This window comes from Coccinella septempunctata, chromosome 8 (assembly GCF_907165205.1).
Source record: "Coccinella septempunctata chromosome 8, icCocSept1.1, whole genome shotgun sequence".
Lineage (NCBI taxonomy): Eukaryota > Metazoa > Arthropoda > Insecta > Coleoptera > Coccinellidae > Coccinella > Coccinella septempunctata.
Genome location: NC_058196.1, coordinates 27,947,610 through 27,965,805, shown reverse-complemented (window position 1 = coordinate 27,965,805; position 18,196 = coordinate 27,947,610). Strand labels below are relative to the sequence as shown.

The 18,196-nt window shown below is 35.6% G+C and overlaps 2 protein-coding genes across 2 annotated transcripts; both read left to right on the top strand.

Moving 5' to 3' along the window:
* The first annotated feature begins 11,677 nt into the window (after nucleotides 1-11,677).
* LOC123318395 lies at nucleotides 11,678-12,321 on the top strand. Its single transcript, XM_044905006.1, has 2 exons — nucleotides 11,678-11,821; nucleotides 11,911-12,321. Exons 1-2 carry the CDS (start codon nucleotides 11,678-11,680, stop codon nucleotides 12,319-12,321), a joined length of 555 nt encoding a protein of 184 aa, XP_044760941.1.
* Nucleotides 12,322-15,596: 3,275 nt separating this feature from the next.
* On the top strand, nucleotides 15,597-17,241 carry LOC123319047 (S-phase kinase-associated protein 1-like). The gene is made up of 3 exons (XM_044905890.1): nucleotides 15,597-15,753; nucleotides 16,250-16,424; nucleotides 16,635-17,241. The coding sequence occupies exons 2-3, from the start codon at nucleotides 16,278-16,280 to the stop codon at nucleotides 17,043-17,045; spliced, it is 558 nt and encodes a 185-aa protein (XP_044761825.1). The 5' UTR covers nucleotides 15,597-15,753; nucleotides 16,250-16,277; the 3' UTR covers nucleotides 17,046-17,241.
* Nucleotides 17,242-18,196: the final 955 nt, after the last annotated feature.

The window sequence follows — 18,196 nt, the reverse complement described above, 5'->3', positions numbered from 1 at the left end:
TCAGCGCAAGAACGACTAGCTTCAGACAGACCTTGAGGTCGCAGTGCACCGCAACCATCATTAAAATCTAAAATCTAGAAATTCCTTTTCACAGGAATGAATATACCTAAATAAATAAAGCAGGCATTCACATGAACTCAAAAAAAGGATGAAGATAATAAAATCCCGATGCAATAACCATCCCATTGAATAAGATTACATGCTGACCATAGTTTCAGTGTTGTTTGACCTCATCAAAACAACACAACTCTTACCTCACTGAGGACAGATACAAAATCTTCTAATTTTATTCAAGGCTGACAGATGCCAGAAAGAAATGAAATACCTTGGTAGCAAGCCAAGATCGACTTTCCCTCCATAACCTCAAAAAAAAATGTGTGGAGTAACAATTTTTTCTTGCACTTGGCAGCATGGCATTATTTAATATAGTTAGGTAGTTCCGCATCTGTTGAGGTCAAATAAGTCTGAAATCGAGGTCAGCATCTTCAATGGGAAGGTCTTTCCGGTGACATCCTGAATTACGGAGGTTGGCTAGTTCGATTCAAATCGTAAATTCCATCTCCATATCGCAGTCTTGCTAGGCTTTCATAACACCACTGACTTCTGTTGTTGACGAAAGAAATCCCAAGGTTTCCGAAGGCGTTAGGAATTCTTTCCTCTCGGATTCGCAAGAAAAGAAAAACCGGCGATATAAATCGAGTTTTGGGGTATCGTTTAATCGGGAATTGGCGGTGGGGAGGGTGTAGCATCCTCGCGAATTTCCGCGAACAATTCTCTTTTTACCGTTTCGAAAGACTGGATCCGGCATGATTCTAGGAATATTTATCCCTGAAATAACTTCAAGATGAAATCCCCCCCTGAAAGGACGATAATTCGGACGAAATATCCCCGCAGTTTTACACGGAATGATTCTCGGAATGTGAGAATTCGTGGGATTATTTAAGCGGAAGCGATTCGATTCGTCCTGGCGTGGACAATTTTGAGAAAATTGGGTGGATAAACATGTTATTGAGTTATTACAAAGTTTCCCATTGTGAATTCACGAAATTTCGCAAAAATTCTAGTGCTAGGTTTAAATAACATTCCAGTTTTTGATTTGAATTATAAACTAGTTTGAAAAGTTGAAAATTGTGCAAAAATAAGACATACGATACTTCATAAAGTTTTAAAAATTGTTGAAATCAAGATATCGGACAACACTTAAACGCTCAGTGGAACATTTTTTATGGTGTCAAGTATATTTTGAATTACGGCTTCATAAAGACGAGAAAGTCAGTAAAAAGTAGAAAAATTCTACAAGAGCTCAATTTTTAATTCGAACTACCGTAGTCGGCGGTGAAAATATATTTAAAAACACAGGTATAGTGGGGAAAATGCTCTCTATGAGAAAATTTTTCGATGTGTTTAACTAAAGTTGGGAGTTCATTAGTAAAATTGCCAAATGCAGGTCTCTGAAAATGCTTTTTCTGAATTAGAGAACATAATCTAACGAATCGTTATACAGGTTGAGTCTTTCACTCGCACAAATACACTGCGCAAAAAAATTAACGCACATTCTGAAAATCTCAATTTAAATGAAAGTTAACTTTACATTGACTGTATAACTTATTTTTTATGTTCTCTCTGGAAGGTTTCGAACGAAGCAAGACACATTAAATGGAAGAAAAATTCAGGATTTCACCGAATCTAATGTGAAAGAAGAGAAATGAACAATTTTCAAAATACTGAAATGCTGATAAGTGATTTAATACTTGGTGTTTCCACCCCATACGTAAATTAGAGCTCGGCAACGACGGTTCATACTCAAAATGAGTGATCTTAAAATGTTCTGATCTAATCCTCCCCAGATTTCTCCGAGTTGGATTCCTATGTCATTAAGAGTAGCTGGATGATTTTCTGAACTTCTCAGCCTTCTATTGAGGTTGTCCCAAACCTGCTCAATCGGATTGAGATCTGGACTTCTTGCTGGCCATTCCATTCGAGAGACTTCAATCTCTTCAAGGTACTCCTGAACGATGCGCGCACGATGGGGTCTGGCATTATCGTCCGTAAAAATGAAATTTTCACCAATGTATGGGGCAAATGGCACTACATGCTCTTCAAGAATGTTCCTTATATACTTATCAGCATTCATAGCTCCATTATCAACGACCACTAGGTCTGTGCGAGCAGTCAAAGATATTCCACCCCATACCATAATCGATCCTTCCCCGAAACCAGTAGTATTCAGGAAATTGCACTGAGCATATCTTTCATGTGGACGTCTGTATCCAAGGAAACGTCGATCACAATGGTAGAGGCAGAATCTAGACTCATCTGTGAAGAGAACTCTTTCCCAATCGGCCTCTTCCCAATGGATATGCTCTCTCTAAACGCGCCCTTCGATGGGCTGGGGTAAGAGCTGGGCCTCTTGCCGCGACACGAGGCCTTAAATCATATTCTCTGAGGCGATTTCTTATTGTCTAATTGGTGCTAATTTGCACCTCATGAGTTTGCTCAAGCTGAATTAGAAGGAGACGAGCTGTTGCAAACCGTTGTCTCAACGAAGAAACTCTCAAGTAACGTTCTTGAATGGCACCTGTCCTGTCCTGGTCTTCGGACATTCATACCTGTCTCCCTGAATCGCTTCAACATTCTGGACACACTTTAATGGGAAACTCCAAACCTTTCCGCAATTCTTGTGTATGTGCACCCTTCTTCTACCAAAACTATCGCTTGGGCACATTCCTCTTGGGTCAAATTGCGTGTTTCGCGTTGCATAGCGATCGAATGTAGAAAATCAAACGAAAGAAAAACTATTGATCACTAGAATTGATCGAAAACAACTGATTTTAGAATGGAGCCAATACATTCAAAATCTGACGATATCATCTTTTTTTATTCCTGCTGGAAAAAAACATCTGTATTGAAGAAAACCGTTGAAAGTGGATAACATATGCATGTATAATTCTGATAAAAATAATTATCATTGAGAATACCTTCAGTTGTAGAATAAATTTGAGATTTCCATAATGTGCGTTGAATTTTTTGAGCAGTGTATTTTAACAGTAGATTTTTGAGGTCAAAGGAAGCACTTTTCCCATAATATTTTTTGTGATTCAACCTTGATAAAAAGATATAGCCATTTTAAGTTTCTATAATGAGATGTGTCACCCTGGAAAAAAAGAACTACGTTCAGAATAACTAGCTGAATCTGTGACACTACACATCTGTGGATATTTCAAATAGAGTTGTATTCAGCCAAAGTACCCAATTTTAGAAATTCCACACATACTTTTAAATTTTTGAACATCAAAATACTCGAAAACGAAGCATTATACGAGAAAATATGAAGAATACTTTTATTTTACAAAACATTCAAGTATTCCTTAGACAGCGTCCAACTTAGTTTCAAGTGAAATTTTGGTATTTTTATGGTACGAAATGGTCATAATGAGAAAACTGGAAGACGTGGGTGATATCTTGTGTTCGAAAAAGATTCATCAAATAAATGAAAAACCATATTCCGAAGTTCATTTCATTCGATAAAACCGTTTGTGAGATAGAACTAAAAATAATTTTTTTATGGTTTTTCAACAGCCTGTATCTTTCAAACCGAGCAGATTCGGAAAAAATGGCAAAGGAAAAAAGTGTTCACTTTGACCTCAGGAATCTACCATTGAAATATTTGAACGAGTCGCAGACTCACCCTGTATAGCTACTCTAGCATTCCACCCTGTGTATGAATTTGCAACGTTTCTCCTATCATAACGACCAATCCGCGTTCGAACCAACCAGCCTGGAAAACAACTCGATACAGTCCAAATAAATCAAGCGACAATACGAAAACATTTTTTTGAATCCATCAACCCCCGGACCCAATCTCCAGTGACAAAACACAATAACACCGAGCAGAAAAATAAAACGTTCCAAACGGCGAAAAATAACTGCGCAGCGATGGTGCGATCGGGACGATCGTAGCAGAAACAAATACGTTGTCATAAATCAGATAGCCTTTTGGAGGAATAAATAGAAACATTGTGCCCATTAGGGACGCTCAAATCTAGGTCCTGGTACGGAGAGGCTGTTTATTAAGAACGCGGGCGTATAGTTAGAATAACATCGTCGAGTGTTTTTCGTTCCACCTTTCGGATTGAATTTTGGGTCGGTGGCTGTTGTTCTAGTCATGGAAAAGTCGAGATTTTTGGACAGAGGAACAAAAAGGTCATCTTTTTGGGAGTTTTTCTAAGGTCAGCTTGTGAGTAGTTTTTCTTCCAGGAGAATTATCGTAGATCTAAATGTGATACATATTCTGAAAGAGCAACTCTTCTAGTAATAAATCTGAGAACTTAATTCATTTCGGTACCCCCGTTCGGTCTTGACAAATTCTCGAGTGAAATTTGCAATTTTCGAAATACGCCATTAACTAGATGAAAATCTCAACGAAGGGTGATAGGCTTTCGAAATTGCCCGCAATAGATTCAGCGGGTTCGAGAACCTATATTTTCATACCAAAATCTCGAATATCTGGATCTGTTTAGGAGAAAATAATTTTTTTTGGTTTTCCATTTTTCATTTTCGAGTTGACTTCGAAGAGCTCTCTGGAGTTCAATTCTCTATTGAATCATCAACTATTTGTTTTTCTAGAATCTTCAAAACAAATTCTATGCACTCCATATCCTAGGATAGTAATGGAACATCCTATTTTTCAGACAGAGTAGCAAATATGTCATTTTAGGGGGGTCTAACCCCTTGCTCATTTTTGACCCAAAAAATCGAGATTTTCGAAATCGAGTTTTTGTGCTAGGGTGGAAGCCTAGGCAACGCTGATTATATAACCGGATATCCCAATTCGATCAGACGAATATAACAGGAGATATCGCAGATTGAAATTTGCAAATTTTTGAAAAATGCCATTTCCAAGATGAAAATCTGAACGAAGGAAGATAAGCTTTCGAAAATACTCGCAATAGATTCACCGTGTTCGAAAACCTATATTTTCATACCAAAATTTCAAATATCTGGCCCTGTTTAGGAGAAAATAATTTTTTTTGTTTTTCCACTTTTCATTTTCGAGTTGACTTCGAAGAGCTCTCTGGAGTTCAATTCTCTATTGAATCATCAACTATTTGTTTTTCTAGAATCTTCAAAACAAATTCTATGCACTCCATATCCTAGGATAGTAATGGAACATCCTATTTTTCAGACAGAGTAGCAAATATGTCATTTTAGGGGGGTCTAACCCCTTGCTCATTTTTGACCCAAAAAATCGAGATTTTCGAAATCGAGTTTTTGTGCTAGGGTGAAAGCCTAGGCAACGCTGATTATAGAACCGGAAATCCCAATTGGATCAGATGAATATAATAAGAGATATCGCAGATTGAAATTTGCAAATTTTTGAAAAATGCCATTTCCAGAATGAAAATCTAAACGAAGGAAGATAGGCTTTTGAAAATACTCGCAATAAAGTCAGCGTGTTCGAAAACCTATATTTTCATACCAAAATTCCAAATATCTGGCGCTGTTTAGGAGAAAATAATTTTTTTTGTTTTTTCACTTTTCATTTTCGAGTTGACTTCGAAGAGCTCTCTGGAGTGCAATTCTCTGTTGAATCATCAACTGTTTGGTTTTCTAGAATCTTCAAAACAAATTCTATACACTCCATATTCTAGGATAGTAATGGAACATCCTTATTTTCAGACAGAGTAGCAAATATGTCATTTTAGGGGGGTCTAACCCCTTGCTCATTTTTGACCCAAAAAATCGAGATTTTCGAAATCGAGTTTTTGTGCTAGGGTAAAAGCCTAGGCAACGCTGATTATAGAACCGGAAATCCTAATTGGATCAGATAAATATAATAAGAGATATCGCAGATTGAAATTTGCAAATTTTTGAAAAATGCCATTTCCAGAATGAAAATCTAAACGAAGGAAGATAGGCTTTTGAAAATACTCGCAATAAAGTCAGCGTGTTCGAAAACCTATATTTTCATACCAAAATTTCAAATATCTGGCCCTGTTTAGGAGAAAATAATTTTTTTTGTTTTTCCACTTTTCATTTTCGAGTTGACTTCGAAGAGCTCTCTGGAGTGCAATTCTCTATTGAATCATCAACTGTTGGTTTTTCTTGAATCTTCAAAACAAGTTCTATGCATTCCATTATCTAGGATAGTAATGGAACATCCTTATTTTCAGACAGAGTAGCAAATATGTCATTTTAGGGGGGTCTAACCCCTTGCCCATTTTTGACCCAAAAAATCGAGATTTTCGAAATCGAGTTCTTGTGCTAGGGTGAAAGCCTAGGCAACGCTGATTATAGAACCGGAAATCCCAATTGGATCAGATGAATATAACAGGAGATATCGCAGATTGAAATTTGCAAATTTTTGAAAAATGCCATTTCACCGATGAAAATCTAAACGAAGGGGGATAATCTTCCGGAACTATTCGCCATAGATTCAATATGTTCGAAAACCTACATTTTCGTACCAAACTTTGGTATATCTGACACCGTTCACGAGAAAATAATTTTTTTTGTTCTTCTATTTTTCAACAGAAGATATTGAAGATTGAAATTTGCAATTTCTCAAAAATCTAAGAGAAAGGAGAACATTATCAGGTTGACGGACATTCATTCGAATGAATTCTTACAAATTAATGAAGAATCTATAAAAATATGGTCTAAAATCAACAAATCTCGCAAGTTTAACCAATAAAACGATGCCATATGATTTCTGCATATCTTGATGTGAAACTTGTCGAGAATCTTTACGAATTTTACTGCATTGGTTGTCCGAAGACAGTTTCGTGAATGAATTATAATTCTGAATCGAAAGAAGACGTAAGAAGTGAAGTATAACTAATTGGCAGATGTTATTCAAGTGATCACCACCTCACCATTATGCAGAAGTAACCGTAGGTAAATGATTCAAGGAATTTTCCTTATATGCCCGTTTCTTCAAAAGGCACAAACGCACCAGTTCCATTGTTAATAACCGGACACCCGATATTGATCACGAAGCAACGTCTCCGTACAGAAATTATGGATCGTTGTTCGCCATGCAACTCTGTTCAGAATCGAATCTCATCCGAACATAATCCAACAATCATCTTCTGTTCCATCCCCGACTGCACGGCCATATGCATGTGGCGACCTCTTGTAGCGGATCCGGACATAATAAGCTCATTATCCAACCGACATGCCTCGATAGCTTCGTCTGTCCGAACGCTCTGGGAGAATGGAAATTGATTCATTTAAATCTGGACCTTTACAACTAGATTTCGCTTAATCCTGGCTCTGGAAATCAGTCCTTTTTCAATCCGGTGCATCTAATTGAATGAAAAAAATGGGGTAGTTAAGGTGGTATACGACTGCGTTTTCGGATTTTTCCGATAAAAAGGAGGAACTGGCGGTCTTTTCATGCCCAGGAGAGAATTTTACAGAGTCCTGGATTACTCGGCGTATAACGGTTGATGGAAAATTGACTGCTGAATGTTGAATCGAATGGGTCATTAGGAATTTTTCCAAGCTATCAATGGAAAAAAATATTCCGAGAAAAATTAAAACGCTGTGGAATATACAAGGTAAATCTTTCACTTGTATATACAGGGTGAGTCTTTGACTCGTACAAATATTCTAGCAGTAGATTGTTGAGGTCAAAAGACAAACTTTTTTCTTATGCCATTTTTTCCGATTCGGCACTGATAAAAAGATATAGCCATCTTAATTTTTCATAATGAGCTGTGCCACCCCTGGAAAAACAAAATTTCCCTCAGAATAACTAGCAAAATCTGTGACACTACACATCTGTGGATCATTTAAAGACAGTTGAATTCGGTCAAAGTACCCAATTTTTCGAATTTCACAGATACTTTTATTTTTCAACATCAAATTACTCGAAAATGGCGCATTATACAAGAAAATATTGAGGATACTTTTATTTTATAAAACAAATATTCATCAGATAGCGTCCATCTCAGTTTTAAAAGTTGGGTTCTTCTTCTTCTTCTTCTGAAATTCGAAGAATTGGATATTTTGGCCGAATACATTCCTGTTTGAAAGTTTCACAAAATTGGAATACATTGCAGGTGTATAGGGTCATAGATTCACCTCGGGTTCCATAAAGCTTGATCAAGGAATCAACGCTTGATTGACCAACAGACGTCAATTTGTTTTCAATCTACAATTCAGTCATGATCATTCAGAATATCATTCTCGCATCAAATTATGATGTTTATACGTCCATTAAATTATTCTCAATTGCTACTTGTTCAATATATGGAAAGGTTTCAGTGATTTCTACTTTCCCAACGTTGATCATACAATCAAAGTTTTATGAAACCCACTGTTTTATTCTGAAGGGAATTTGGTTGTCTTGCCATTATAATGTTCTGTTTCTGTTAACATGGCAACGCTTCACGATCAGAGAAAATATCACTCATTCATATGAAATTGAAGGTTAAATGAGTTATGTTTGAATCTGTACCAAAAGAAATGAGATCAGAATCATAAATTATATGAGTGGTTGTAAGATAAATTCGTCGATATCATCTAAAATCAAGAGAATAATATTCATTATTTATAGCCTACGAAATTGCAATAACTCATTTATTGCATTAGAAATACTAGAGGTGCGTTCACCAACTGGAATGAAAACTGTAAGCTTAGGCTTGTTTTTTTAATATAGTAGCTTATTTCTAAGGGTACTTTGGTACATAAAATCCTTAGAAAAAATTCAGTGTTAGATTTCCAGGGGTGGCATAGCTCATTCTGAAAACTTAAAATGGATACCTAACCTATATATTTATATATAAAAATGGTATAGGACAAAATGTTTCTTCTGGCCTCAAGAATCTACTGTTGAGGTATTTGTACGAGTCGAAGACTTAGGTTGTATAGGCCTATAGGCCTAGAGACTAAAAAATATTAAAGGAAAAAAGATTTTTTTTTCACCTCAGAAATCTACTCTGTTGAAATACTTGTATAAGTCAAAGACTCATCCTGTATCAGAAATGGAATCCAGTATAGAAATGAAGCAAAATTTTATGATTAGAAAAGTGAAATTTGAAGAAAATTTCTGAATGGAGTGTGACGTGAAAGAAATCCTCTTTCTGGTTAGTAACCAGATATTTCCTGAAGACGGCTGGCAAGTGCATAGAATAAGCCAAAATGATGGAAAAAGCTAATCCCACTACAATTCTTCATTATCATGAATTATTTCTCGTCAACAACAAGACGATAGTTTGGACAATCTGGCAATGTTGTTTTTCTATTGATTCCTGGCGTCATTGCTTCCCTAAAATGGATAGATCCTAGATAAATCCGTGTTTCCCTAATCTTCACCGATTTCAAACATCGGGATTTGTCCATCATAAATATTCCCCTTTTTCAATACTCCACAATCCGAAGAAGAGTTGTACTTTTTCACTGGATACAGATCCTCGAAATGGATACCCGGAGTTCCTCCGACAATAATTAACCTAGAGCACCGGAAAGACCTATAAATCGGAATCGTGAAGAATTGATCCTATTCACCGCATGCTCAAGTTCGGGCATATCGCTCCAGTGATGCCGCCCTTTAATCTGCTTGATTTGTCTGTGGCGTCCTGTCCATTAGTGCGATCCGGATCTGTAGAGGCAGCGCGGCTCGGTTATGCACTGCTGACAAACAGAGCGTTGCCGGAACAGAATCAGAGGTCAGTCAGGGGGATGAAGGGTTGATTGACTGTTCCTCTTTGTGCGGCCTTTTGATACTGAACGTATGAAAATAATCTCTTATGGTCAAGTTGCGCTCGGTCCGGAAAACCGCAGGAAGAATTGAAAACAAGATTAAAAATAGATTCACCTCCGAAGAGGATGGGTAGATTTAATACGCTGGCTTTAACCCAGAGGTTTTACAAGCGCCAGAAGAACGGCACTCCACGTGTTCTTAAAAAAAATCAAAAACCTTGTGCGTTTCTCGATGTAAACAAACAATTATGTATTGATTCTATACTCCATTCACTTTTATTTTAGCACTCGGTTGGCCATGGAAATTTGATACATTTGACTCTGTATAGTACGAAAATGTGGGGTTATGAAGCTTGTCAAAACATTTTTGGGTTTTAAATCAAAGCTATGTTGCCCGTTCTACGTAAAAGTTTCTGTTATTACGAATTTTATCACAATGTCGAATCTCTTCGGAAAATATGTGACGAACACAATTGAAGTTTATACAAACTGATTGCGGGCATACCAAATCCAGTTATTTGCATGGAAAATACAAGAAATCAGTATAATATCATAATATGTACTAGCTTGAGGAGAGTTAATGTTCTTTATCCTCTTTGGCTAAAGTTTGAATACGTTACATCAGTTGTAGATTTCAAAAATATTAACCCGAAGATGAAATGCATATGTTGCAGTGGTTGGGAATGGGTATCTCCCGAAGGAATTAACAGATAATTACAAAAACGTTAAATTCTCCAACAAAAATCATATTGCATCAATATAAGTAAGAGGAATTAAAGGATGTTTCAAGTCAAGATGAACTTCACAGTTGAACAAAAATTTCACATGATAAACAATCAATAGGACAACTGGCGCGTATTTGTGGCTATTTATTTCAATACATTGATATAATAATAATAATTAGGTATTTATTGGTACCTTAAGACATTTACAATGTATAGGACAAGTCAAATGGAAAATAGAAAAATCAATTTTCGGGAACTTATTCTACGATGACATTCATCGAAAATCCTGTTGTAAACTTTTGGCATTAATTCACTCAAACATGAAATTCTCAAATGCCATCACTTTTTTGGGTATCCCAATAGAAGGAAATTCTTTGTCACTCTCTTCATTCACGATATTTCTGATTGTGGAAATATTCAGCTAAATATGTATAAGTCGTTAAGTTTCAGATGAAACATTCTGGCAATTCTGGAATTTCCCAATTATCGTTTTAAGTAAGATGTGGCATCATGGTTTCTTTTTTGGAAAAAAGACAATTGATTTTTCATAAACTGAAATGAAACTCATTCGAAAACTCAGTATACACGACGAGCAATAAATTTCTGTATCGACATTGACCAAAATCCAACTTTTGTACGTCTCACACGAGCGCATAAATCAAAAATCGTTAAACTTTCAGGCGTACCTGAAGTCTGTGAGGAATTCCTAGAAAGATTAATTGATTCGGAAGGTACTTAACTTAACCTCTTATACCTGCTACAAAAGATATCATAAATTCTCAACACCTACATTAGAGTGAATACAATATGTGAAAGTATTTTTATTTAAGATCAGGTACTGAAGGAAAAACATTTGTTCGTTACCCTTTAATCACTCTATATGTTGGTTTCCAAGAAAATGTTAATTATGATGCCTTCAATCGAGGAGGATTTGGGCAAACCAGAATGGTATAAAAGGTTTTCAGTGACAGAACCAAACACAGTCTCTTCTTCGTTGGTAGAAGTGAACCAAGTTGGCTTCGAAAGAAATTTTTGGCATATCAAAAAGTACCCTTTTCAACATCTTCAGTATACGAACTTCAATTGTGAATCTTCTTCGGGAGTTGTGTTATAATTGGAAGAGTGTCAGGTAAATAAATTTATTTCTCTATTTCATCTTTTCATTTATACATATTTTCATGTTTTTCTTAACGGATTTCATGCCTAACGTTCCAACAAAAACGTTTTTATTCAGATTTCAGAATATGAGTGACTTTAAATGCCCGCCTACGTCAGGAAATTCTGCCCTTGACTACTTCAGTGACGTTGTGATAGGAAGTAAATCTTCAATACCGGAGAAATTGGAGTACACTCCGGAAGCTGTAGCCAGGAGGGCAGCAAGGAAAAATGTAAGTAATCAAACATTTCCACGTGAAAAGTCCTGAAATTTGAGAATTCAGAATTTTGATCCTTCAATCGTTATTATTTCTTTTTACAGTTAAAAATTCGTTTGATGTCTCGGGACAGCCGTCTCCTGAAAGTGAATTATCAATATCTGGAATGCTCGGATACGCTGGTCTATATGATAGATTGTCTGGATATTAACGAGGATAACTCTGTGGATGATGCCATTGACGTTCCGATGGTTCATTCGGACATCCTCAGGAAAATATTTCAGTGGGCGAGGATCCATGCGAATACACCAGCTACAGATGAAAAAACTCGTCAGAAATTAGAAAAATATAACGAAAGATTCCTGAATGCCAATAAACCAGGCCTTGTTGACATGCTCATGGCAGCGTACTTCCTTAGAATAGATTCTCTAAAGGAGGTTTTATGTAAGAAAATCGGAGAATGTAAAACGTCAACATTCGAACAAGCGTTCAAAAAATTAGACAAATTCAACTGAAAGATTATTTCGATTAGGATTGTATGAAGATTCTCCGAGTTTTTGCATACAAGATGATGCTTGTACATAGTTGTAAATTTTTATACTTTAAGCAAATAAATAATTCAAAACCAAATTTCTGATTTTATTAATAATAATAATATAATAATACCTTTTATTAGTAAAAATACTAGTTACTACAATTCAACAAGAAAAATAAAACTTCAAACATAAATCATCTATAGTTCTCCTTCACATATTTGGACAATAAATTTTTGAATCTTCTGTGGTTACTACAGGCCCCGATCTCACGTGGCAAACCATTATAAGAAACCAAGCCCCTCACCAATGTTGATCGAGATGCACAATCTGTCCGAAACGTGTCAACAAAAAATTTATCTCTACCTCTAGTTGGATATCCATGGATATCAGATGCATACTTCAGGTTTTCATGCAAATACTCGGGTAATTTTTTATTTCGAATTTTATAAATGAGTTCGAAAGTTTTATATGTGATTCGTTGCTTAACACTCATCAAGTTCAACGTCTCTAACATAGTTTTGATTGGAGTTCTTCTACCACATCGAAGTACCATTCTCATACCTCTATTCAGAACTTTTTGCAACTTATCAATTAAAAATGTTTTCAAGCCAAACATAAGTGAACTACAGAAATCCAAATGTGGAATAACAAGTGCTTTAAACAGTAATACTCTGGTCTTGAAGTTGATCTTATTACCCAATCTAGCTATATAGCCGATTTTTTGTGCCATTTTTGATGTTATATATTCGGCATGTAGTTTGAAACTCAAGTTTCGGTCTAATCTGACACCCAAGTATTTAATCGAATCAACTTTTTTTAGGATGTTTTTTCCAATTTTGACCTCTATACTTCGCTCATTCTCGATTCTTCTCAGTGTACATTCCCTTCCAAACAGCATGAAATTTGATTTCGTGTAATTAACTTTGAGCTGATTATTTGCTAGCCAGTCATCCAATATTTCTAAATCTTCATTCAGACATGCAACCATCTCCTCGACATTATCTCCCACTATGTATATCATCGTATCATCGGCAAATGCAGATAATTTGCAGTATTTGATAGGCTTCACAATATCATTAATATAAAGTAAGAACAACAAGGGCCCCAGCTTTGTTCCCTGTATTATGCCGCATATATTTTCCAAGGTTTCCGAAAGAACATCGTTGATTTTAACTTTTTGTCTCCTATTTTCCAAATAAGATTCAAACCAATCCAAAACAAGCCCGTCGAATCCTATCTTCTTCAATTTTTGTAATAAAATCTTTCTGTTTACAGTTTCGAAAGCTCTCTGAAAATCGATAAATACCGCGATCACTATCTTATTATCATCAATTCTTTTCAACCAATCGTCACAGATACTAATGAGAGCACTTTCGCAGGAATGACCCGCCCTAAATCCAGACTGATTCTTTATAATTATCTGATTCTTGTTCAAATATCCCAAAACTTGCTCGTTAACAGCCATTTCTATTATTTTCTCGTATACCGAAAATGTGTGTATTCCTCGGAATTCACTACAAATATTAGTGCCCGGTATCTTCTCAATCGGTATGACCACAGAAGTCTTCCATATGTCAGGAAAACGACCATATTCCAATGAAGTGTTCACAACATCCAGCAAATAGTTTCCTATCACCTCGAATGCATCCTTGAACACCCCCGTCGTTACACCATCCTCCGGATTACAAGTCTTTTTCAACGATCTGACATAACCTCTGAGTTGCCTCATGTTCACCTTCGAAAAACTGCTAAACCCCGGAAAAGAATCAACCTCCTGCAAGAAAATGTAGTCCTCTGATCTAATTGGAATGTTTGCGACTATCTCTTGTATACTGTTGACGAAGAAATTATTGAATTTTTCAGCTATTTCTACTGTGTTTCGTACAATTACATCACCGAAACAGATACAACTCGGGAAGGAAGATTCATTTTGTAGTTTTTTCAGATTGTGCCATATATTTTTACTCGAGCTGTTCTCAACAATACTGTAGAAGTGGTCTCTTTCCGCCAGTCTCAATGCGTTCACGACTCTATTCCTGAGCGATTTGAATTCTTTCCAATGAATTTCATTTTTTGTATATACAGCTTTTCTGTAAAGAACATCTCTAGCTTTCATCATATGTTTTATATCATCAGATAACCAAGGAAGTAGGGGGACACGTTTTTTTGTTTTCTTCTTGATAGGACAAATATTATCGAATGATTCACTGATTAGATTTTCAAAATTTAGTGCCAAGGTATTCACGTCAATAGAAGAACTATTCCAATGGCTCTGTCTCAACTGATCCTGAAAAATACCAATATCATATCCTGCGTAAGAACGTTTGCTCTGAAAAGTTGGATCTGATCTATCGATGCAATTATTTAATGTCAAAGTTATAATGGAGTGGTCAGAGATCTTTGGAGTTAGGTGAACGGTATGTTCCATTTTTTTACAATTCGTTATGACATAATCGATAAGTGTTGAGCTATTTTCGGTTACTCTAGTATATTCGGAGACGATTTGTTCCAAACCACTCTGTTCGATGATCAACCTGCATTTGTTGGAATAAAAGCTTGCTTTCTTGAAATCTAAATTGAAATCACCCAAACAAATAATATATCATCCAAATGAACAAATTTCCTCCAAGAATTCCTCCAAGACAGACAAAAATTTAGAAACCCGCACACCCGGGGGATGATACAACGTCACCAAGAGTACTTTGTCTCTATTGATCTTCACTTCGACCGCAAGGAGCCACAAATAAGGGTGCTCTATGATTTTATATTTAGGTGTGTAAGTCAACCCTCTTTTCATGAAAATCAGTACTCCTCCAGTTCTGCTGTTATTTGAAACACAGTTTAGTATTTCATAGCCATCAATATTTATTTCTTCTATTGTTATCTCTGCCGTTATATGCGTTTCACTCAAGCAAACAACGCTGGGTCTCCAAAGATTGATCAAATATAATATACCACCCCGATTGTTGAGAAATCCTTGACAATTTTATTCATACATAAAAGGTACCCATAACTATATCATTATGAATATAAGCGACAATTTTTTTACCATTTAATAGTAATTTTAATCTACGAAAAATTTTTATGCTTTTCAAACTTTAAAAGTTCACATTAAATTATATGTGTCATTCAATTTTTCATCCATTTATTGGAAATATGATCTTTCAATTCAAGGACTTTTCAATGAGCTGGAAGAGACCACAGAAATGGTTATAAATAAAGGCAAACACATAACCTTCTCTCTTGATTCGCCGCATTCTGGTAAAAACACATATTTCTTTTTTCATTTAATCATTCTTCTCCTTGTCGCATATGTACTGGTCGACTTCTTGTGGACTATGAATTGTTAAATATTTGCAATAACTTTAATTTTGACTGAAGTTGTTTTCAACTGTAAAATCCATTTTTAACGTGAGTATTATAGTGTTAAGTTTACGCTTATGTTTCTTCCATTCATTACATGGTCAACATGACCATCTGTTGGAAATTTCGAAATAGTTTCTTCGAGAAACTCGAGATGGGTCAAAATTTTATTTTCCTTAACGAATACATTTACATCAACAAAATTGCACTTGTTTCGAAGACAGAAACACATATCAATAAAGGGAAAGTCAATAAACACAATAGCTGAAGAAAAGGTTCACAAATTCCTACATATTTTTACTTTCATTCGAAGAGTAAATGAACTTTGTTAATAATTTATGTTTTATATTATCGTTATCTGAGTAAAATTATTAAATATATCTAATAATGCTTCGTTTTGAAGGAAACCTTGATAATATTCACATGCTTGAACTTTTCACTATCAAGATATTCATTATAATTATTCCATGTTCTAATTTCTTTAATTTGACATCTGTTGTTTTTGTTTTATGAAAATTATTCCTTGGAATTCATATATTTTCAGAATTCCACTCGAAAATCTTCAATCAGCAATGGACTGTGATAAAGAAAATATGGAACAACAACCTTCCACATCTACTTTCAATAATGCTGAAATAGGAGAAGGAAGTAAAAGATTGAGAAATGAAGAAGTAGTGGTTGATTCAGAAGAAAGTTCCAGTAAAAAAGCAAAGAATTCTGTAAGTCATCAGCATGAAATGTATTTATTTATTTCATGGCTAGTCCCTGAACTTACGGTTTATATCAAATGTAGAAAATGACAATGGTATTCCAGAAGCTGTGCACTACTTTCAAGCACAGAATATTAAATTTCTAACTACAGTTTGCACAACACAAAGTAGAAAATATCGCTTGAAAAGCTAGAAACCCAAAACCAATTTTGTTTTCAGATATGTCTACTGAAAGTACGCACGTCTAACGGAAAATTACGATTTTTGGACCTAAATATTATGCGATGCTCTTCTGTAATAAGACATATGGTCGACAATCTGGGCGTAGACGATTTGGGAGAAATGGAAATACCGATACAAGTTAACTCAACCGTTTTGAATACGATAGAAACTTGGGCAACGCATCATAAGGATGATTATATGATTCTCGAAACTGATGACAATCCGGATAACCTACCTAGCTGGGACAGTCAATTTTTCAATGTTGATAAAGAAATATTATGCGATATATTGCTAGCTGCGGATTATTTAGAAATAAAGAGCTTGATGAAGGTTGTATGCAAGAAGATCGTCAGCAGAATACGAGGTAAAAGGCCTTGTGAAATGCATTTCTATTTGATTCGATGTTAGTTTGAATATTGTATAGATATTATGACTTGTAATGTAGGTAAAATTTTTAAAGGTGTTTGTTGTTTTTTGTTATATATATTAATGAGGTAGGCGAGTGACCTGCATAGTTTAAACTGTTTTAGTTGTACTCTGTACTCTCCATAAAACAAACATAATTGTGTCAACATATACTGAAATAATAAGACTGTTTTATGTTTTTGATGTTATTAATTTGACTCTCGCACTTCTGTAACGAGGTTTATGAATATTAGTGCAGATATGATGAGAAAAACATCCTTCTCTCTTCGAAAATACCCTTCCAAGAAAGCATTCATGAGAACGATGAAATCAATACCCTCAACTACCTGCAAATTATTTTTAGAAAGTCATTTTGGTTCAGGTTATGTGCTCATGATAAGCATTTCATATGTGTTAACATTTATTCTCATATACTGATATCTTCATTTCTATACTTTATAAAAAGTTCGAGAACACTTCCATTCACCAGTGGTGCGAAATTTTTCATTTCATGCCTGCATGTTCAATCTCTCCCAGTTGGAGAATGGCTATGATGAATTCCTGGTAATTGGGTCATTGGGTTGGGTGATATCCTGCCGATTTGTGCCTAGATATTCTATTGTCACAAATAAATTATCGAGGACCGTGTGAAGCGTATCACAAGACCACCTGTTTCTGTATTTGTAGCATTATAACGTGTGCGAATCCAGCGCTGATAGGCTAAAATTGAATCAAATAGGATGGTATGGTCAGATTATATCATGCGACCATACTGCGGTTACAGTAGGTTAGGTCCTTATGAACAGGTGCAATTTCTAATCTGTGTCAGATGCGTTGTTCTTTTCGAAAATTTGCTGTAAGGGTTATTCCTTCTGCGAGATTAAACTTTTTGAGAACATTTCATGATGTCTTCATTATCCTAATCAATCAACGGTGCCACACCTTAACGGGCGTTTAAACCAGTGGCGTAGACTCACCTATAAAATATACCTAGAAAAATATGTTTAGGTTGAAGAAATATTTCAATTTCGAAAATCCACAATTTTCATCTGGAAATAATGCCCCCCTAATTATACAATACCGCGTCATTTCTCACGTCTATAAATAGATTACGCTTGCAGCCTGGGTCAATTCCTGGTGATTACACAGTTGAT

Bases quoted from the DNA above. Each gene is read 5' to 3' on its own strand.
- LOC123318395 (XM_044905006.1), top strand. From the start codon at position 11,678: ATGAGTGACTTTAAATGCCCGCCTACGTCAGGAAATTCTGCCCTTGAC. The intron at 11,822-11,910 runs GTAAGTAATCAA...TTCTTTTTACAG, and splicing joins GGAGGGCAGCAAGGAAAAAT to TTAAAAATTCGTTTGATGTC.
- LOC123319047 (XM_044905890.1), top strand. From the start codon at position 16,278: ATGGACTGTGATAAAGAAAATATGGAACAACAACCTTCCACATCTACT. The intron at 16,425-16,634 runs GTAAGTCATCAG...TTTTGTTTTCAG, and splicing joins GTAAAAAAGCAAAGAATTCT to ATATGTCTACTGAAAGTACG.